At 50.9% G+C, this 21,797-nt stretch overlaps 1 protein-coding gene across 3 annotated transcripts in view; it reads left to right on the top strand.

Annotated features, from left to right (window-relative positions):
• VAV2 (vav guanine nucleotide exchange factor 2) overlaps window positions 1-21,797 on the top strand; it is a 148,107-nt gene that overhangs the window by 89,000 nt on the left and 37,310 nt on the right. For all 3 annotated transcript variants that reach the window (XM_075170674.1, XM_075170675.1, XM_075170673.1), the window contains exon 3: window positions 9,048-9,106. In XM_075170674.1, the coding sequence (XP_075026775.1) occupies window positions 9,048-9,106 (59 nt within the window). The remainder of the gene's footprint in view (window positions 1-9,047; window positions 9,107-21,797) is intronic.

The following is a 21,797-nucleotide window of genomic DNA, read 5'->3' as shown; positions in this document are numbered from 1 at the left end:
CTGTTCCCGTGTTCAGCTGGAGGCGCAGCAGCAGGCGCTTTCTCAGTTTGTGTCTGTTGGCTTTGGTGTTAGCTCACTTGAGAAACTGCTTGGGTTCCCCCCCCGAGGCTTTTAAAGTCCCATCAAAGCCAGCTCCGCACTCTAGTCGTTGCCAGGCTATCAGATAGTGATAGTAAAAGTAACTGAACGAGACAGCAGCTCAGCATCCGTGTCGGAGGAGAGAGGCCATTAAGTAGGTGAATAAGTATTTATTGCTGTTGTATTAAAGGAACTCGGCAGCATAAAGAAAGCACTATAGTTTCAGGGCATTAATTTCTGTGCTTGGGAGTCGTGGGCGGAGTGGGGAGCAGCACAGCGAGACCGTGGTCAGGCTTGTTTGCGGCTCTCGGTGTGTTTGCTGTGGGTTGGGGACACCCGTGTCACAAAGGGGATGGAGGAGCACAGATACCTCCTTACGCACAGACATCGGGGCGAGGGTCCCCTGAGAGACGTGTGACAATGTTCCCTCCGATACTCAGCTGCTCTGTAATAGGAAAAGACAGATCGGTGTCTTAAATATGGGGGAGGTCGTGTGTGCATCTGGGAAGCTTATGATGGTGTGATATGGTGCAGAGCTTTTCTACCAGTAGCTATAAATCCACCTGAGTTACTCTTTTCTCCTCCTTGTCAGGGGATGTTGCTGGTTTTGCAATGACTGCCCGCTGTTGTAAGGCTACACGATAGCAGACATTATGCCGGCCCCAAAGAGCTCAAAATAAACGTGTTAAAATGATACGAGTCCTGTTCCCACTGGAAATCAGCAGAGGCTTTGCCGGTAACTTAATATTTGCATCCCCAACACGTAATGTGGCCAAATCACGGGGTTTAATGCAAAATAATGCTGGATTTAATAACCCTGTTTTTAAAAGGCCAGCCAAACTCATGCAGTGTAATGGCAGCGGTGCTTAGAACAGCACATTGCAGCTGACGGGCTTCATGACACAGGGGTGCTCTGGAAGCGGAGGAGCTGCCCATAGCCCTGGACCATCCCGACTCATCAGAGCCCTGATACAGGCAGAGTCCAGCTGTAAATCGGAGCAGCTGACGGGAACGAGGGTGACTTTACAGCGGCTGAGGATCAGGTCCAGAAACTCCCTTTCCTTTCTCTTCCCAGGGTCCTGTTCCTCTCCTCTTTTCTAATGTAATTTATCATCCACGATTGACCTGTAGATGGAGGTTGCTCCGTGGAGAGCTGCTGGCAATGCCCACGGCACCATGGGGAGCACAGGCACCCGGAGAAAAAACTGCTTCTCCCCTTTGCTCCCTCTCTGCTCCCTTGGGGATTTTCTCCCTTCTATTTTGGGGATGACCATTCTACATCAGACCAATTCTTGCCCGACTCCTCCTGCTCCCCGGGGAGCTTTGGGCTTTCATTATACAGAAGTGTAATCCAGTACTTATCAAATATGGATTTGTGAGGGTCCCCTGAGGACGTGGCAGCCACAGATTGGAATTGCAAAGGATTTCTGGTCTGGGACATGGATGCTCTGGGCTCCCTCCCCAGCGTGGCGAGGCTCACCCCTGCCCCGTGCCACCGGCAAGGCTTGGTGCTGGGGCCCTGAGGAGCAGAGCTGTGGGCATGGGAAATGTTTCTGGTTCCCAAACGCTGCGTGGACTGCCAGGCTGGCTGGGAATGCGTTTTAGATCTTTTTAGTCAGGTCTAAAAATTGCTATACGTACTCCAGCTTTTCGTTGGTAAATGCTCCCGTGAAGGCAGCCTTGCTGGGGAGTCACTCCCTCCCCAGCTGCCTTGTAAGGAAATAATGCAAAGCTTTGGTGCCTGTTCCTCGTGTTTTCTCAGAGGAGTTTTTGGTTTTGGTAAAGATGCTTTCGCCTGGAAAGTGCATCTCTGACAATGGGCCCTCGTTAGAGGGCTTAACCTCATTATCTTGAGAAGTGTAATCGCTTGTCCCTGTAACGCAGCAGTAACAATAATGCAGCCTGACACTGTGGCTGAGAGGTCTCGGGGACAATCTGTGTCACTTGTTCACTTGAGATTATTTTAACCCTTTGCTATTTCCATGACCAAGGATCCTTTTAGAAAAGGAAGGAGCGTGTACGTCCAGCCTTCCTTGCTGAATTTGAGAAGCAAAATCCAGCTTGTACCTGGTTTTCCTGCATCCAGTTTGCAGATTGGAAGTCCAGCCCAGCAGCCCAGCCCCGGTGAGGCACGTGGACCCAGCATCCCTGCCCAGCTCTCCGCCGAACCGCTGTTCTGGGCTTTAGGGTGGTATTTACTACTTCCCTGAGAACAGCACTTAATGCTGCACGCACATCTTTGAGGCCAAGGGAGCAGCAAACCCAGAGAGGTGCTGCAAGCTGGGCAGTTTTGTTGTCCCCCACCTGCTCCAGCAAATGGGTTTTGCTTTACAGTTCTGGTTCTTCCACCTCCTGTGATTTGATGGGTGCTCTAAAGCTCATCTGCAGTTCCACAGCTGTCACCAGTTGCCGATATTTCGATAAATCAAAAGGGAGCGGCAGTTAAGGATCCTTGGAATGGGTATTTGTTGGAGGAAGGAAAAGGCTTTACTGTACCTCCGTCACGGAGTTCCCCATCTGTTGCGTGGTCCTTGGAGTGAAATATGGGGAGAGAAGCCTGCCACGGACACACTGTCACGGGAGAACTTCCCTGGCTTTGATTTAAAATCCTTATCAAATATGTATCAGCCGAGATCCGCTCAGCTGGCACCTCTCCATACGCCGCATGCCAGCAGACGCCGCTCTTCCCCGGCACCTTGCCTTTCCGCCTGGCGCAAGTGGGAATGGGAGGGGAAGCCATGGCATCCCCGGGCGGGCGGAGAGGAGCTGCAGGGGGAACCGTTCAGGCAGGCACATCCGACCTGGAACGGCACAATCCAGTTGTCCAAACGGATTATTATTTAATAGCCCTCGTCCTCAGCAGCCAGCTGGGTGGATGAGATCCAGCTGAGAGGAGAGAGCCCTGGATGTAGGAAAATCAAACTGATTTGATCCCATAACGGGGATCTGCCCGCCCTTGGCATCCTGTGGAAATAAATTGCCACAGCCTGATTTCCTCCTGCTGTAGCCATAGCCATAGCGATGCTCTTCTGGGTACTGGGTTGTGTCAGGAGATGTTGATTTAAGGAATTCCCAGCAACATCTGGGGGATGCTCAAGTGGCAGCAGCCCCGGCTGCGCGGTGTCCGGGGAGAGGGCTGGAAGGCAGCTGCAGGTTTAACGTGTGCTGTGCTCACTGCTGTAAGGACTTGCAGGTTTATGCACTAGGCAGTAGCAGACGTGGAGCACAAATAATTGATCCAGAGCGAGCGGGTTGTGTTTTGTGTTGACTCTCACGCTCGGGGCTTGGCTACGCTGACTTCCCAGAGCTGGTCTAGCCAAGGTGTGAATCGTGGGAGAGGCAGATGCAAACGGAGGAGATGGGAGGCTGGGAACGGCCGGTGACACTTCCATTTGCACATAGCAGATCCTGGTGCGCAGCCCAGTGTGTGTGTGCAGCGGGTGGAAAGCGCTGGGAGATGCCCCGGCTGGGCAGGGATGCTCCTCAGCAGGCGGAGAAGAGCAAACACGAGCTGACCGGCCACCTCACCGCCCGCTGCCACGTGCACCAGTGCAAGGCTGGGAGAAAGTACAGGGTTCTCCAGCACCACAAACTGGAGGCAACTGGGGCAAATCCTACTTGCTCTTGTGGCTGCTTTTATTTTAGCAGCCTTGTCCCTGGGACTCTTCGTACCAGTGTTTTTACTATTGGATGCCATTATCCCACTCTGAAATAATTTAGCCAGCTCATCTCTGAATTTGGGGTCAGGTTTCTGCCCACACAGAGGCTGGGGATGTTTGGATTTTTTTTTTTTTTTTGCCCTTCATGAGTTTAGGGGCAAAACAGAAAATTACTCCATGTAATTTCAGGCTCTGAAACCGCCAAACCTTCCCCCCGAGAAGGGTATGTGCAGAGGTGGCAACCTCAAGGTCTCTGCCCAGACTTATTGCCGCTGTGCAGAGCTCCTGGTTTGCTTAGAAGTAAATATTCACTTGTTCTGGGAATGCATGACCTTGCTGGGGCTCGGCACGGGCTGCGGGCCCGGCAGCAACCCCTGCAGCGCGCTCGGGCTCTGCAGGCACGCTCTCGGAGCGCAGAGAGCTGGGGAGTTCCTCGTATGCAAAGCGTGCTCCAGCCCAGCTGGGTCAGTTTGTTTTTTCAAATAAGGAGAGAGTTTATTTGAGAGTTTCCCAGATGCGCAGAGATACCATCAGCAATAAACAATGCTGGAGGAAATAGAAGAGCAGTAAGCATAATAATTTATTGTTTGTTTTGCTTTCGTTTATTTTTAAATCTATAATTCCTAAAAGAAAGTGTTGGTAGTAAGGAAGAGGAAAAGTGGTGGATTTCTTATGGTGGTGGTGTGGGGCTTTTGGGTTTTTTTTCTTTTCAAAAATCCCATTTCTTTACTCAGCTGGCTTTCTTGCAAAGTGACCAGTGAGTGTGAGGAACCCAGTTTGAGACTTAATTTTTTTTTTTTTTTTTTCTTTTTCCCAAGAAAGAGCTTGGTGCCAGTTGGTAAATCATCAGCTGGGTGGCTGGATTTAGCACATGTCTAAAAACACAAGGCAAACTGGAATGTCAGGAATGTGAAGGGCATCCCTCACCTTGCACGGTGAAACCACCAGAAATCTCCCACTAACCCTTTGCAGATCGACTGTACAGAAAGTCTAACTGCCCGTCACCTGCACTGCATGCCTTTATAGCTCCGTTTCTGGCATCTTATTGTCAGCAGGATGTTATATATAGCTTTTATGGTAATGTTCGCATGCTGAACGCCGTTTTCTTGGAAGAAATTGCATTGAGAAATGGGTGAAGAAGTAATAATCATCTGCATAAGCCCCTGTTGTTTAAGCCCACAGCCCTCCTCCTCCTGGAAGACAAACACACAAATAAAAGCATGGTTTTCCCAAGCAACATGTTCAGATGACTTTGCTAACCCTCTCGTCTGCCGGTGCTGAGCAGGGTGCTTTCCCCCAGGACGTCGCTGCCTCGGGACGGGGCCGGCAGAGCCCCCAGCACTCCCCCGGCTGCTGCGCGGGCACGGCCCTCGGGTGCGATGCGGTTTTGGTTGTTGACGCCTTTTCGGTGCGGTTGAAGGGACCAGCACGTTTGGAAGCGATAGCTCCCGCTGAGCGCCAGGAGCACTTCCAGGATGCAGCAGTCTCGGTTCTACTGGATTCCCAGTTTTGAGCAGCGGGTTAGTTTTAAGAGGGGGAAACCCAAAGGTCTGAGCTTATAAAATAATCAGTGTAAACCTGAAGGGAACTGATACCCCAGGGCAAGAAATCTTTTTTTGGTTATACCATCTGCCTTGGGAAACAAAGCGTCTGCATTTCCAGGCTGCTATAAAAGAAAGGGGAGGTATAAATAGCCACCGAACTGTAATTCCACTTAGTGTCATATCTGTATTAGTTGTATTAATATGTCCTCGTATTGCAGAAGCAATGAAAAGCCTCAGATGAGATCAGGGACCCTTTGTGCCAACGGCTGCGTGGGTGCGTAACAGCGCGGATCCTGCCTGGCCCGATAGAAAACCAGAGCTGGGAGTGGCAGGAAATATTACTGGGTTTCTCGGCAAAAGAAGCTGCTTTGCAGGGAAAATGAGACACGGTTTAGCAAACACTTAAGGATTGACTTATTTTTAAGAATGTTGTTTAATCCTGTTGAAATTGAGAGGGTTACTTATCCTTAAACGCATGCTTAAGCGCTTCCCTGGCTGGGGGCTGGCAGGCTGGAGCACGGGGGCTGTAAGAGGAGCTGGGGTTGCACTTGGCTTTTCTCGCTCTTGGCTACTGCCTTGGCAGGAGTTGTTGTTGGAAAAATACTCCCTGATATTGGGACAGTTACTGCTCAGTCTTGCTTTTGGAGATGCCAAGCTTCGTGGAAGCTCTTTGTACCTGATCCCTCAAAGTGAGTGGCTTTGCTGACGTACCTGAGCATCGACTTGGGAGCCTAAGCGAAGGCAAGCGCGTCTGTGCATGCTGGCTCGTTGCTGGAACCGGGTCCCGGGCTTTGATGTGCCAGGATGTTCAGCGTTTGGGGCTTTTCATAAAAGAACAAAGCAAAAATTGTTGGCGTAGAGAACAGTGCGCTTTTCTCTTAAATTTCCCTGGAAGTCAAACCCTGCGGTATAACTGTCTGATTCATAAACTGATTTTTGTACTTTATAAGTGTAATAACAGACCGCAGAAGAGACTCATTCAATCAGTCTAGGACTTCCCTAGGACTATTTTAAGCCCCGTGGAGCGGGGCCGGGGGCTGCCGGCTGCCTCTCCAGCCTCCGCGCCCCGTTTGGGCTCGGCGTTTGCAGGGACCGCTCGCCGGCAGCGATGCTCTGCGCCGCAGCTCTGCCTTGACGAGCCCTGGAGCCTTTCATGGATGCTAATGAACTCGGTCCCACCTCCTCTCCCAAACTGGGGAGAAATTTAGAGGTGGGAGACTGTGGCACAGTCCAGAGCGGTCTTTTAAGTTGCTGACAATTTTGGGTGTAAGACCTGGTTTCTTTGACTCCTGGTTATGTTTTAATCTGCTTTCTCCTGTTGCTGTTCATCATTTCTAAAGGCGAAGTTAACCTTATTTAAAGATGCAAATTGAAATGACAGCGTGCACTTCGGCGTGCTGGGAGGAACATGGTTCGCGTGGTGCTCGCGGGCAGGGCTGCCTTCTCCTTCCAAGGGGGCTCAGCCCCTTTCGCTTGCTCCGGAGCAGGTTTGCTCGTTGAAGCGTGACATTACCAGAAGCCACGTCTTTCCTTGACGCTCCTCAAAGCCAGAGCAAACGAGAGACCGGCCAGAGGTAGGGGTGTGAGAGGGACTCGGAGAGCCAGGCTTGCTTAGCACCTCCCCGAAATGGAGGTGGGAACCTCGCCGGCTGGCGCTGGGAGCTTGCAGCTCGCTGGCAGGAGCGCACGTGGCTGAAGCACCTTTTCCAGAAGCGACCAACCTTTCTCCGTGCTGCTTTTTTGTTAGATTACAGTAAAATGGGGAACTTCACTCCATTAACATTCGTGGCACTAAACTTCTGCTTGAGAAAGTTTACAGTTTCTGTTCTAGTTGCACTCGTAATTACTCTTCTAGTAATTATACTCCGTAATCAGTGGCTCCAGGGCACGCTTGTAAAACCAGGCGTGCCAGGGCTGGTGGTCTGGTACCTATCCAGATGGGCTTTCAAGAGTGAGAAATAGGCCAAAATATGCTCACGACAGCAGCAGCAAAAACAATGCTTTGTCTAATTAAAAAAAATTCTTTATCCACGTCCTCTGCTTAGAGGGAACTGTCAGAGGCAACACCTTAAAAAAAAAAGATGTGGAAGGGTGCTTTGGTAAAGCCCTTTTTTGCTAGCAGCATTGTGTGGGAGCAATGAAGTGTCCAAGGTGCAAGGAAAATTCCCTCGTGCTCTAGAGCTCCTTTCTGCGTTGAACACCCATTAGTGACATTTTATACCAGGGAGAAACTTGGCCAAGTTTTGACATTCAGAGTCTTGCTGGCCTTGTTGAATAATTCAGCATCTCTGTTCTCCGTGTGAAAGTCACCCACTAAACGCCAAACTGTGGCAGCTCCTTTGTTGCTGCCCCGGTTTCGGGTCCACACGTGGGGCACTGGCAGCCGACAGCCGGGCTGGAATTCATGGCAATGGTAAGAGAAAATAGTCCTGAAGCAATTAGAGGGATGAAGGTCACAAAAGCGTGGAGAAGACCGAATTTGGAGCAGGATGCCTGGGATGTGCCGCAGCAGGAGGAGCTCAGGCTCCAGGGCGGTCCCGGGGAGCTGCGTGCGTGCATCCCCCGAAACGAGCCTGGTGCTTGCGTGCCTCTCGCGGAGGGAAGGATTTGCATCAGGATCCTTGATGCGACTCTGATTGACGTTCTGGGATAATACCGTGGGGGGGAGAGAGGCTTCGAGTACCAGGAGAGGCGTCAGGCACTTGCTCGCTTAGGGCATGTGCTCCCCTGGGTGACGGATCCAAAGGTGACTCGGCAAGCCCGGGAAGCATCCCTCAGCGGGGCTAAAGAACACTAAAGAAAACGGTGTTAATGGGTGCCTCACAGCTGGATTGGGTGCAGGGCAGCTCCAGGCAGTCACAGCCCCAGCGATGTTCGGGTTTGTATGCCTGGAGGAGAGCCGGGGGCTGGGGACCCTGGACAGCAGGGACCGCTCAAAAAGTCCTTTATCTGTGTCCTGGACGCAGGCATCTCTATTCATTCCAGCGGACGGGAAACCAGTCCAAAAATAATAGGTTTGTTTTTTCAATCTAGCTTTGAAATGATGAATATGAGCAAGAGTAAAACATGGTTTATATCTATAAGGGCCTAAAACCAGTCTTTGTTTGTCTTCATTGAAAATTCTGCATAGCAATTAAAACTTCCATCAAAAATGGGAGTTTTCAGAAAAAGCTGGTGGCTTTACTGTTCCTGATTGCGATGCTGATGAAAATATTTTGTTGTTGAATCACTTCTGGCTGTTTTCTGCCAGAAAAGGGCGACGGTCTGCGCTCACCTCTGACAAACTGATGATGCATCTTGATTGAAATGCAAGAAGTCAAAACCATGCAGTCTTGGCAGGTTTGCCTCAATAAGGTCATTTTGTGTGGGGAGGGACAAAAGGCGTTATAAATCTTTTGTGATAACATACAAAGTAAGAGGGCTTTTTCAATGGTTCTCAGTGTTGTGTAAAACCTATCGGAGCAGGTCCGGATGTATTGTATGAGCAGCAGGATGGAGTTTCCTCGGAGGACACTGTTGAACAGATACCTTTGTAGCTGAGGGTTAAATGTCTTTTGTGCTCGGTGGTAAAACCAAAAGCGGTGTTCGCGCTGGTAGTGTCCTCCAAGCCCTGATGGTGATGTACTGTGACACTGATGGGGGGACTGGAGCACATCCATTTCCATCGGTGTTCAGGTCCAAATACCAGGCTGTGGGTCCTCGAATTCCCTCCAAACCTTCCTCTGTTTTCAGTAAGCACACCAGCATCTTTTTCTCTCGTTTCCAGGTGATCTCTGCAGTATCCCGACTCTCCTTCCACAGTATTGCTCAAACCAAAGGAATTAGGTAAGATCCTTTCAATATGATGCTTTAAATAATGTTTCTCTCTCTCCCTATCCATATTTTTAGTATTTAATCACATCAGACTCTTTAGAAGCATTAATATGGTTGGGGTGTATTAGGGTTACACAGACATCAAGGGTGCCTTTGGGATGTAGGCAGGGTACTTGTAAAAGCACCTCACCAGCTGCTCAGGAATAGTTTACAAATAAAATAAGTGAAAATGCAACAAGTTGTGTGCAGTATCCTGCTGGGGAGGGTGGCAGGGTGGGTTTTAGCGTCTCTTGCTGGAGGTTTTGCTCAGGTCCCCTCTGCAGGGGCTGTGCAGCTGAGGACCGGGACCCCAGGAAAGCCAGTCATGCCCGTCCCTTTTGGCCTGCCCGTGGAGCTGTGGTGTCACCCCACCGTCCCCACCCGTCACCTGCCCCGCTCCCCGGTCTGTGCAGAAGTGCCCAGGTGGCCTTTAGTCACTAACAGCTGGGAAACTTCTTCCTGGCTTTGACAAAGGCACATTAGTGCTGAGTGGGTAAGGGGGGTTAAGGAGTAACCCGGCCCTGGCAGCCAGGGTGGGCTGCCCTGCTCCGGGGCTGCTCCTCCTCTGCTAATTGAAGGAGCAACGGAGAAGGAATTACAAGCAGCCGAGAACCCTATTAAGCAGAGCTGTTATCCTGGTCTTTGTTTAGTTCCTTGCAAAATGGGTTTGCAATTGGTGTTCTTGTTAGTGTGCATTTTTATTGTTAATCTGGCAACATCTTCTCATTAGGACCACGGATATGACTGGGAAGCGTTCTCAGCCTAAAGTACCTTTCCTCCTTTTTTTTTGGGGGGTGGTGGGGTGGAGGTGGTGTTTTTTTCCCCAGCTGTAGAACACATTTGCTTTTCTCCGCAGAACGTGTCTTGCTGCCGTTCTGGTCAGGGTGTAGCATGGCATTGGTCTGCGGCGGCATCCCGGGGCCAGGCACAGCGGGGTGTGGGGACCTGGGCTGGATTTTACTCCTAGCCCTGCCACCCATGCCATGATTTCCACTCTTTGAACTTATTTTCACTGCCTTAACTGCACTGATATTGCTGGAGGGGAACAACCTTCCACGTGTAAAACAAACTCGGAGCTTTCCCATCTGTTAAACACAAATCTGACAGATCCCACCAGGACTGGGGGGAGATTCAGGGAGCGAAGGTTTGCGGAATAAAGACGTGCTGTAAGTTAAGGACTATTTGTTATTAAGGATAGCCCTGATTCCTGGAGAAGCCTGTAGTGATTATTATTTTAAGGGAATAAAACATCCAAGGCGTTTGGAGGCAGGGAGTAATGGGGGAACCCATGTGCATAAGCTGCAGAGCCTTTGCAAGGGCTGGGTTTAAGTCTCGGGGCATCGCTGGCAGAGGATGCCATGCGTCACCCCTGGCAAAGCCCTTCCCCGGGCAGGGAGGTCCTGGTGTCGGTTCAGAGGATGAATGAGCTGGCCGACCTCTGGGAAGGCTTGGGCTGAATCACTGGTGTTTCTGTTGAGGTCTCCCACTGCCAGGGACGGGCGGGTTGGGCGATAGCTGGGAGCCAGGAGCAGGGAGGTTTTGCTATTCTTGTGGATATGTGGCTTTTTCTCATTCATTTGACAACCAGCATTTATGGTTCCCACTAAAATCCCTTATCTTGGAAGCCTTTGGCACCATAATCACACAAGAATAGCACAGAGCTTAGTGGGTCTTTGCTTCTGACTCTGTTTTCCTGCGTATTAACACTGCTTCTCCTCCCCACTGCCAGCTCTGCAAGAACAGAAAATGCTTTGCTCCCGTTAGCTGGAAAATCCCCTCCCCCCCGGGGGTGTCCCTCCCGTCCCCCCTGTCCGCTGCAGGCAGAGAGCCCTCGCTTTGTCCATTGCTGCACGTTTTTTCCTTTTAATTAGATGATTTCTTGCTACACCATCACAAAAGCCTCAATGACAGAAACTAATCTCAGATGAATTAATTTAATCTGTGGGAACCAGCAGCAGCTCTGGCTCCTCGAAGGGACCGGCCACATCGGCCACCGCTGCCCCCCAGCTCACTGGGGTCCCTACCCTTCCCTCCCCCAGTGAAGATGCTGCCATTGGAAATAAATGGGAAGAGTCTTGTTGGTTTAGGCACGGTGCTTAAAACCAGGGTAAATACAGTGCAGTTAGGATGGTATATGGATTGTATGGTCTTCAGCCCCATAGCATGAATGTGGCTCTGCTCCAACCCCTATTTTGGGGTTTAAGACTTCAGGATCATGCAAATTAAGAATGAAATAAATCCCTGAGCCTATTACTTGTCCTTAAATAAGTTTCATGGCATGTAGGGTAGCAAAATAAAAATCAATCTTGTATGCTATTCAGTGAAAAAAAAAAAAGTCTTTCTGTCTAATAATTTCTGGATACATGAACCTTGCCAGAGAAACCCTGTTTCACAGAGTAAATCAGATAGCTATCAGGATAGCTATGTTGAGATGACAGAGTGTTTCTTCCAAGGAACAAGCTACAAGCAGCAAAACATGGCAAAAAATGATCTTGAATGCAATGTTTTGTTTGCAGCACACTGCTAAGGCTGGGCTTAATCTCTTGCAGCTGTAGCTACAGCCCGAGCTGCGTCTGTCCTCCTCCTGCTCTGTTCCAGTCCTGGTTGCAGGTTTCAGAAGTCCTGCAGAAAACAGTGTCACCCTCCAGCACGGTGCATCGCTGACTTCCCTCCTAGCAAGTGACAGTCTCTAACGATTGCAAAAAGAGATTTCTCTCTTGCATGAGGCTGTTTCTGCAAACAGCACAGACAATGTTTGCCCACTAATTAAAGAAGCGTGTAGTTGCAAGGACCACCACACCGCACTGGGTTGTTTTTTGGATAGTGCCCCGTGCATAGCAAGACCCTTGATGATAAGAGGCTTATTGGTGCCTCCTAGGAAAAGGCACATTTTCTGTCTTTAATTTAAGGCATTCAGAGGAAGGATGGTTTTGTGATAAAGACATGCGCTGAAGGGAAAGCGGATGCGTGAAACTGCGTTCGGATCTTGGCTCTGCCCCAGGTGCCATACGGGGCCCTGGGCAAATCCCTTAGTTCTATATGTCTTATTTCCCCCTTTCGGAAATGGGGAGGTGAGAAACGCCTTTGTTCACCTGGTTTGTTGGAGACCAGACCTGCCTGCTCGCGGGGACGCAGGCAGCCTTCGGCAGCGCTGCCTTTTGATCTCGTGTGGGAGCGCAGGTTCTGCAGTAACGTGATAATCCCTTTTCCTGGGGTTTTCCTCCGTGCATCGTTTCACAGGGCTGTAGGTGGGGACAAAGAAAAGATCCCCATTGTGTAGCATTGCCCATCAGCTAAGGAGAGGAGATTGTTTTTAATTTTTATTGTTGCCTATCCTTTCCTCCATCTGTCTGGAGGACTGTCAGCAGTTGCAATGAGAAGTTACCACCGTGCTCCTTGCCCGTCCATCGCTGTCTCTGAACAAGGAGCTTTTATTTTACAGCCAGAACAGCAGGAGTTTCCACGGCAGGACCCGTTAGGTCCATTACCCCATTTCTCACGGTGGCTGGCACTGAGCTTCCAAGTATGCTGGGAGGATTTTGTAGCAGACAGGAGCAGTGTGGTTGTACAAGGGTGTTGTGCAAAGGTTCTCCTGTGCTCTGGAGCATGAGTTTTCATTCCCTTTCCAAGTTTTCTCGAGCAAACTCAGCTCTCTGGAGGGCAACAGGACTTCTTGTTGCAGGTCCCGATAAACCAGGATTTTTTTTTTTTTTCTTAAAGGTTTTTTTTCCTTAAGACTTTCCTGCTGCAGCCCTGGCTGTTCTCTGTTGCCCGTGGTACATCCTGGCGTCCTCCGGGCTCCGGCCGTCGTCCACCTCGTGGGAGCGAGCTCCACCGGCTGGATGTGAGCTGTGAGCGGAGGGGGCATGTGTTTTTTCATCTCCCCGAGATACATGTTTTTCCTGGAAGCAGAGTTTTGCAAGCAAAGCAGGAGGTTAAGGAATATTGGCTCATGCTGCCTGCATGCATTTTTAATGTGTGCACAGTGAAACCATCTGAAAATGGGAAGGAGTTAGCATGTTCAAAGGCCTTTTACTGAGGCCCTTAATCTAAGTAAATCCTTTATATATGAACTGAACCTCTCGGTGACTTTCTTCAGAAGGCCCTGCAGTTAATAAAATAGATTTAAAAACACTTGCAAATGGGGAGGAGGGGTGAATCCTATTTGTCAAGAGGAGGTTTTCTGCCGGAGCCGCGGCGGTGCTTTGGCCGGGCGGTGAAGGGAAGGAGAAGGGGGTGGCTGTGTTTTCCCCATCCTGGGTGCCAAGGCAGGGCCCCCGCGGGTCGGTGGCCAGCCCAAGCTTGTTGGAAGAATAAGTGACATTAGTTTTACCTCCAGGCAAACACAGCGAGGCCAGCCCATCGTCCTGGGCTGAGGTTTACTTTGCATTTAAACAAATAAATAAATAGAAGCCAAAATACTGATTCTCTGGGCGTTCAACCTCTGCACATCACGTGCGCTGGGGTGACAGAGCAGATTTGCTGGCGGTGGAGGGCAAGCCCTTGGCTGGGAGCTGCCCGTTGCCTGCGAGTCCCCTGAAAGTCCCGTACGTTAGGAGCTGGGATTTGCAGTTTTGCTTAAAGGAGGCTGGACACGTCCGTAGAGGAGAGGAACCCTCCTGGCTCTCCAAGGGACGGGCTGGTGCCGGTCCTGATGCTCGCCTGAGCCCCTGGGTGCCCTCCGCCCCCCTGCAGATCCGATGCGGAGCGGGTGTCAGGGCCGGGGTGCCCACCGGCACCCTGTCGAGTGCAGACCACCGGCCAGGCCATCGTGTCTCCATTTTGCCCATCTCTACAACGCAGATGCTGAGTTGGGAGGAGAGGAGCTCAGCACTGGGCTTAGCCCAGTTGGAGCCGCCACCAGTCAAGTTCAAGGCAGCTAACTGGGCTGTACCAGCATCCTCCCATCGGCGGGGATTTAACCCAGAGGAGACTTTCCTACCACCCTGCTTTGCCTGCAAACCCCTGACGAGGTTCAGTATTGCTCAGCTTTGCCCAGGTAAACCATTAAAACAGACTGACGTGCTCAAAATGAGGTTTGCAGCGTTATCATCCCTGGAGTTTCTGGACTTAAGGGCTTGCCAATAATATCAGGATGTGTGTGTGGGTGAAAGGGAGGAGGGATGGGAAGGGAGAGTCACGAGCATCCCGCCTGCGCCCGCTCGCGGGGTTGTAACGTTACCGGTTGCGCAGCGCAGCGGTGCCCTGCCTGCAGGAGGGGGGGCAGACGGAGCTGGACCCGCACGGGCAGCCTCGAGCCCCTGCCCTGCAAAATGTGCGTGTCTCTGCTCCCAGTTTGTGTCCTTCACTGGTCAGCTGTGTTTGATCCAGAAACTCCTCCGGGCTTCATGCACCGGTTCAGAATTAAACGGAGAGTTTTGTCTTGTTTCATGACTTTAATCCATTTCCCATCTGAGTGAGTCCCACTACGGTGTGGGGGTACCCTTACGTTTGCAGTGGGTGGGGGTGACCTTGTGGAGGAGACTTTGCGATCCTGCCGGCAAAACCTGCTTCTTGCAAAAGGTGGGATGGCACGAGCCCTAGCGTAGCTGATTAAGGAGACATTCCCCTTGGTGTCCTGGAGGAGGGAAGGGAGATAAGGGGAACTCTTTTATGGGATTTGCAAAGATTCTCCAGCGTGATGGAGACCGCATGCTGATCAGATTTGATCTCTGCTTCCCCTGCCCCTGGGGATGGTAGCTCAACACAGGAGGCGGATCCAGCCGTGTGAAAATGGCAAGCAATTAAAGTTGCTAACGGTTAAGTTCTCAAGTGTCTTCTGGTGAGGAGGTAGTTACGGGACCTCTTCTCCTCTAAGGTTGGTTTTACAAGGACTGTTTTATTCATTGCCAATGCGCGCTCTGTAATTGCACTCTGCCGTTTTTTTTTTTATGCCATTGTGTATCCATTGTACACACTTTAATGTTGCTATAAAATGGATGGAGAAGGCCGTGGAAGGAATCCATGTCTGGAAACGTGTACAATTGCTGTGCAGTGCTCTCCTGTGCTCCAGGGAGTCTGGAACTGGGACCAGTGCTGCGACTGACCACTGCTCCTGACCAGCACAAATCCACAGAGGTTCAACCGCAGACCTCGCAAGCGGGGGTCGAGTGGAGATGGTTTCCTGTGACATGGAGAAACCTTCTTTAGGAGTGACCGTAAAGCTTCTTCCTTTGTCAATAAGCAGGATCCTTGGCTAAAAGCAGTTCCTTTCCAGCTAAAAACGTTTTTAACACATTTATTTTGGCAAGTATGTATCCTCACAGACTTGCTCCTAAGAGAGTCTGAAAAATATCATTGACATGTTTTCCTGTGCGGCTGCTTTGTAGGCTTGGGAGATGCTGAGGTCACCCCGTAAGCATCTGCTAATAAAAGCAAAGGCAGTTTCTCTCACCCCCTCCCCACCAGCAGCTTTGCATAATGAAGATACAGTTCTGATGTGCACAGCTCTGCTTAACAGTCACATGTGGGGCTTGCTGGTTTTTGGGGGGCACCTGCCTTGTCATTACTCATCGACTTGGCCCGTGTAGTGCTTCCCTCGGGGCTCCCTCTTGTGTCACTGGCCACCCTCGCGCCATCGCACCTTTGGGTGCAACAGCGAGGCATAAACAGGGTCAGTGTGTAGGTTGACAATCAAAGGTGCTGGAAAGGTCTCTCTAAATGCAGTCCTCACCCCAGGTATGGAGAAGGGCTTCAGGCTCGGCTGGTCCAAAACGGGGGGCTCGGCGGTAGGGGGGCTCCCAGCACTGGGGAACAGGGGGGCTCAGTGCCACGGGCTGTGCCTGGAGAGAGGTGAACTCAGGTGCTCTGGGACAAACCACGTCTCCTTGCACCCCAACCGGAGAGGGGGAAGCACACGTCGTTTTATTCCTTGTGGACCCCAGAAAGTGCTGCTCCGCCCAGGTGGTCTGGTTAGGTCTGGCTTACGTTGCACAGTAGGACCCCGCTTGGCTGGGACGTGCTGGTGGTGCTTTCGTGCAGACAGCTCGCAGTGCTGGTGCTGGGCTGGAAGCGGGCAGAAATATATATTTAGGTAGACATTTGTTTTTATTGGCATGCATTTCACAGGACTCCAGCTGCTCAGGTACAGCAGAGAAACTGCTGCTTGGCCTGCTAAAAGCTTTCCTTGTGCTGCTTTGCTGCAAGTTAAAACCGGGGAAGTTTCAAGGTTTTTGTTTAAACAGAGCGTTTTCCAGAGTTGGGCAATTGCAGAGCCTTGAGGGGCTGTTGTTCGATACCGTGGGGTGCGTCCCAGGTTTTTACGTCCTGGCTGTGATTTATTTTTATGCTCCCAGGGTGATGGGTGCCATCGGCCCAGAGTGAACGTGCCTGCGCTCGGGTTAGTTGGACTGGCTTGCGGGGGCGGGGGTCTGGCCATCTCCCCCCGTGGTGGGTCCAACCCCCGGCCCCGGAGCTGGGCTCGAGGGCGCTGCCGCAGTTTCAAGCCGGTGTCTGAGCTGCCGGAGCATCTTCCCTCCTCCCCGACCCGCTGCCCGTGCGTTCCTGGTGGAACCAGGGCCACGGGGACGTCCCGCCCGGAGGGAGGGCTGCGATGTCCCTGCTCACTGCGCTTGCCATTGATTTTCAGCCATGGCGTTTTCAAATCTAGTTTTCTTCTGAGTCAGAGACCTGGGCCAAATCATTTCCTAGTGATTGGTTGCACTGTTACCCTGGAGGGTTTTGTTTTTTTTTTTTTCCTTTCTTTTTGAGAAAGATGTTTCTGGATTCCCCTTTTGATTTTATCCATCTGTTATCGTCAACGTGGAGCTGAAGTGAGGAGAAAATCATACCGCTTTCTTGAGCAAAGCATTGGTACATGAGAATTTTTTAAAAATGCCATAATGTGTTGAAACATAAAATTATACGAGCTGTTATTTTCTTGTCTCATAGTCTCCAGAAATACTTGGTTCAGATTTGAGCTAAAGATAAAGCAGGGCATGGAGCTAACACTTGGGCACTGTGCAGTGCACTGTGCTACATGCTGTAAGTGCTCTTCTGCAAAATCATCATCTTTGTGTTATCTGATGATGTAGCTTGCTGTTTCCCCACTGAATTTCTATCAGAATTAATCTTGTGAGAATTTTTGCAAGTTCCAGACCACAAATAAAAGCAAATCATAATTTTTCAGAGGACGTGTCTAAAATTTGGCACAGCATGAGGTGCTTCTTTCCAGAGATGAGTAATGTAACACAATAGTATGATTTTAATTAAATTGAGCAGCTTTTGGTGCTCCAATGTGTCCTGTTCTGCAGGGAGAGAATTGATTCCATTCTGCTTTATAAAAATGGCTCTTGGGCATTCATAGCGTGATTTTCATCCATCTCGCGGCACTTTACCAAAATCATTCCCTGACGCATGTTCCCATTTCACAGATGGGAACCAAAGCTCGGAGGTGCTGCCCGGGTCTGGAGAAGCAGCTCCAGGTCACCTCTTTGCTCACCCCTGGTCAGCTCACAGCCGCCTCTTGGTACACCAGTGAATTAAATGTTGCTTTAATCTGCCTAATCCCACTGAAGCCGATGATGAATGCATTTTCAGTTGCGTGTAAACGTCTTGCAAAACCACACAGTTTTCTTTGGACAGCTCCGGGAGTGCTGTGCTCACGAAGGCATGACGGCGTGCCCAGGGGACCCGCCTCGGCTCCGGGGTGCCAGAAGTGTCGGCTGATGGGGGACCCATGGGGACAGGGTGATCCCATGCTCAGGGAGTGGCTTGCCATCCTGGAGAAAAAGAGGACTTAAAAAAAAGGGGGGGAAGGTTGGAGCCATCAAAATGACATGCTACGAACAGCCGAGGTCTGAGCGCTTCCCCTGCAGAAATATATTTTGGGATTGAAGCAGCATTAAACCTCAGCAGTGGGACAGACGGACTCATCTGGAGGCTCGGGAGCTGAAGCCGGCTGCTTCACCCAAACTCGCACAGAAAGCACAGCCTGAAGTCCAAAATCTTGGTGAAATCGCAGACTCCTCTTCAAAACGGGGTTGTCGGAGGATCTGTTCAGCCAGCCATGGGTTTTGTGAGTTACTGCAAGGTGTAATTATGGTCTGTATGTACCATGCTATGGAAATGTTTTTCTGCCAGATCCTGAGCCAGGAAGACTTGGCACAGCCCCGTCCATCCCAGCAGAACCGTAGAAGCTCCTTTGCACCAGCTTGAGGCTCTGGTCCTTTCCATTTATGAAGAAATCCCTCGCAGGAGGGGCAGCAGATGGGAGCAGCTCTGGTTTCACAGGTGTCGCGTAATCCGCCTGTGTTAAAAACACTGAAGTGTGATCGCTGGACTTAAGAAACGAGGGGAGGTGGGCATGCTGGCGCTGGGAGGCTGGAGTCCCACTCCCAGTAAGGGATGTCCCCCGGTAGGGGATGAGCCACCTCCTTTAGTTTCCTGGGGGTGTTTGCAGGAGCCATGAAAACCTCCTTGCAGACCTGCCTGACGGACGATCTCCGCCGAGAGCGGCCTCGGATGGGAACAGCTCCATGGGACGGAGGGCAGCGAGTGGGACATTGCCACCCTGCCTGCTTCTCATCAGGCTTTCTGTTCCCAGGGCTGGCGTTTGACCCCAAGAAATGAGAATGGAGACAGGGAAAATAGAAAATAAATCACGCCGGATCCTCCCTGCTCTGTCACACGTGGATTTGAGGCTAAGATGCTACTGTACAAAATTATCAGACTAAAGCTGACCCATCCCTGACCCTCTGTATCCTCCACACCGCAGAGGTGAACAGCTGGCTTCAGTTGCTAGGACAAGGCACCCAGATGCTGAAATATGTTCATAAATAAGTAAATCTTCCTGCTTATCGCTGTTAGAATTGCAGCCTACCTGGCTCTTTCCATTAAATAATTCAGGGGAGAGAGCAGCCAGGCAGTGCATCGAGCTGCGCCTTCTCCCCGCAGAGAGGATTACTGCAGGGGGGCGCGGGGGCGGCTGGTGAGGGTACGGCGTGGGATGGATCATGGGGTGACCCGAGTGACTGCTGAGAGCAAGGGAGGGGGTTTGCGTTAGGTGCCTCATGAAATATTCATTGATTATCGCCCTGTGCGATGTACTCCTTTCCTTGCGCGAGCGCGTTGCATTTGCAGGACGCTGCGTGCTGTGCACGTGCAAGCTCTCCAATCCAAAAAGTAGCCTAAATATTTTGTAAGATCAAGGGGGTGCTTTGCATCGCATGTCAGGAACGATCATCTGCTGTTAAGTCTTGTCCTCAAGAGAAGCAGCTCGCTCTAAACTCCATAACAAATTACTTGGTCTTTCCTTCTCTTTTAGGCTCTAAACCAAACACATCAGATCGATCCTACTTGCGTTCTCTTCTTTGATCTCTGGAAGCGATGCTGTTGAATGCTGTGGGGTTTGTCTGTGAAGAAGTCTATTCCGGGAGGTTTATTATCTCTTAAGAGCCTGTTCCAGCAGGGTTTGATGTTGCTGGGGCTTTTGCTCTTCATCTGAGCGGTGTCGGGCTTGCTGCAGCCCAGGCGCGGGCTGGGAGGATAAATGGTTCAGCAGGTGGTTTTTCATGACGGTGGAGTAAAAAACAAAGCCTGATGCTTAACTAATGATATTAAATAAGAGACATTTTCAAATGAATTTAAATGAACTGGGATCTCTGCAAACCTGTTGGGTTTCAGTGGACTCAAAATACTTCACTCATTACTGTTGGGCATTCCCAGCTATAGCATTTAATACTATGTAGGAATTTGCAATGCACCTGGAGATCTGTAAGAATTTCCTGGGGAATCAGTAGCTTTTAGACCCCTTGACTTCCAATGTTTCTGCTCTTTTTTTAAAAAAAATAATGACGTACAAACTGGTCCCAAACAACGCAGTTGCTGTTGGGGAGCTCATGGCTGGAGAACGTGCAGCACCATCACCCAGCCAGATGGAGATGCTTCTCCCTGCATGGTTGGGGCCAAGTTGATAACCTGCATGAAGGTGTCTATGTGCCAGTCCAGTGCTGGACCTGTGTGTGCACAAGGGAAACCCAAGTGAGAAACACTGGGTTAAAAGTTCACCCAACTGGCTTTTCTTAGAGTTGCCTTGACGTGGATCTGGTGGGGCAGGAGCGAGAACAGGGCTCTCCTCCCCCAGCCTCTCCCCACCACATCAAATCTGTTTCTGCAGCCAGCTCAAGTGGAAAACATCGCCCCGAGACGAGCCCAGCCCACGGTGGGGAGCCACAAAGGTGATCTGATGGGAAGCGGCAAAACCAGCAACATGGGGAATAATTGATGGGACAGGGCTGGGGTGGGCAGTTTCACCCCGCGCCTCCTGCCAGCACCACCCTGATCCTCGGTGCCGGTGCGAGCCTAGGTAGAAATGTGTTTAGTATGTTTTTCTATAGCTGGCTGCTGGAGGTTCATCCTCATCGGCTCCTTGCTGGAGGATTAATTTTTCCTGTGTTCAGCAAAGAAAAATAATGTAAATGGATATATAAGGGAACTCAAGCCAAAAGTAGGGAGAGATTTTAAATGATGGCCATAATGAGTAGGGCTGAATTAAATTACATTGTTGTACATAGGGCTTTTGGGGAAGAGCAAGGACGGTTCGGGCGAGAGCTGCCCAAAGCCCGTGGCACGGTCCCAGCCCCGGGTGACTTGTCCTGCAGTCCGGGGGCTGGCACCCTGTTTTGGAGAAGGGGAGAGGCACTGCGGGGAGATGGCAGCTCTGCTCCCACAGCGGTGACGTGGGGACGGGGAACCGCTCCGGAGCCGCTTGTGGCATGGGCAGCTGGGGAGAGAGGCACGAACAAAGGGCAAAGCCAAGGCTTACCCAAAAAGCCGTCCTTCAGCTCCAGATTTTAGATGATCCATTCAGTAATTCTCTCCTTGGTGTGACTTTCCGTCTAATTGCATTCTGTGCATCCTTATTTAGCCATTAGCTGCTGTTGCGGAGATACAGGTTATTAATTCCTCCCCTGCCCTGACTTTCACTCAGGTGCTTTACCGATGGTCAAGGTGAAGCTGGGAGGGCTGGCGGAGCTGCCGTCTCCATGAAACTCTCATTAGAAAATATTTTTCTCTCTTTGCTGTCTCCTTGTCTTACATGGCGGGGTTTATCACAGGAACTGATTGTACCTCAAGCCCAGATTTATGGTTGGCAATGTGTGCTTGTGATTTTAATATTCTCTATGGCTCTTTTACTTCTTTCGCTCTGGCACGGTGAGCACTGGAGAAGGAAATCGTCAGAGATTAAGAGCAGGAGATGCATGTAAAGGAAAGGAGGTCGTGCCTTGTGGTGGATTTTTTTTTTTTTTTAATGAGTGGTGTTTAAACAGAGGTCACCTCCGATTTCTCCTTTCTTGCCGGAGCTGTGTGGGATGGTGAAGCCCTGCGGCAGCGGCTGCCGTACCCCCTCGCCTGTCAGGGCTGGAGTCCCAGACTGGTTCCCATGGTCGGCTCAGCCACAGGCAGGAGGAGCTGGTGGCTTTTTTGTCTGCGCTTGACATGGCTTTTGCATTTGTCACTAATCCCCAGGGGACAGCAGGGGGGAGGAAATGCACGCAGACACGCACGTTTTGTAAAGATCCTGGGTGCCTGCTGGTCTCTCACTGCACCTTTATGCTTTGAGGCTTTTCTGCAAAATGGGCTTCCCCCCACATCTCGCAAAAGCACAGCCAGCTGTTTGTGCCAGATGTTGGGGTGTTGGGGCATCGCCCAATGGCACCTGCCT

This window comes from Calonectris borealis, chromosome 21 (assembly GCF_964195595.1).
Source record: "Calonectris borealis chromosome 21, bCalBor7.hap1.2, whole genome shotgun sequence".
Taxonomy (NCBI): Eukaryota; Metazoa; Chordata; class Aves; order Procellariiformes; family Procellariidae; genus Calonectris; species Calonectris borealis.
This window is presented reverse-complemented; position numbering and strand designations above follow the sequence as displayed.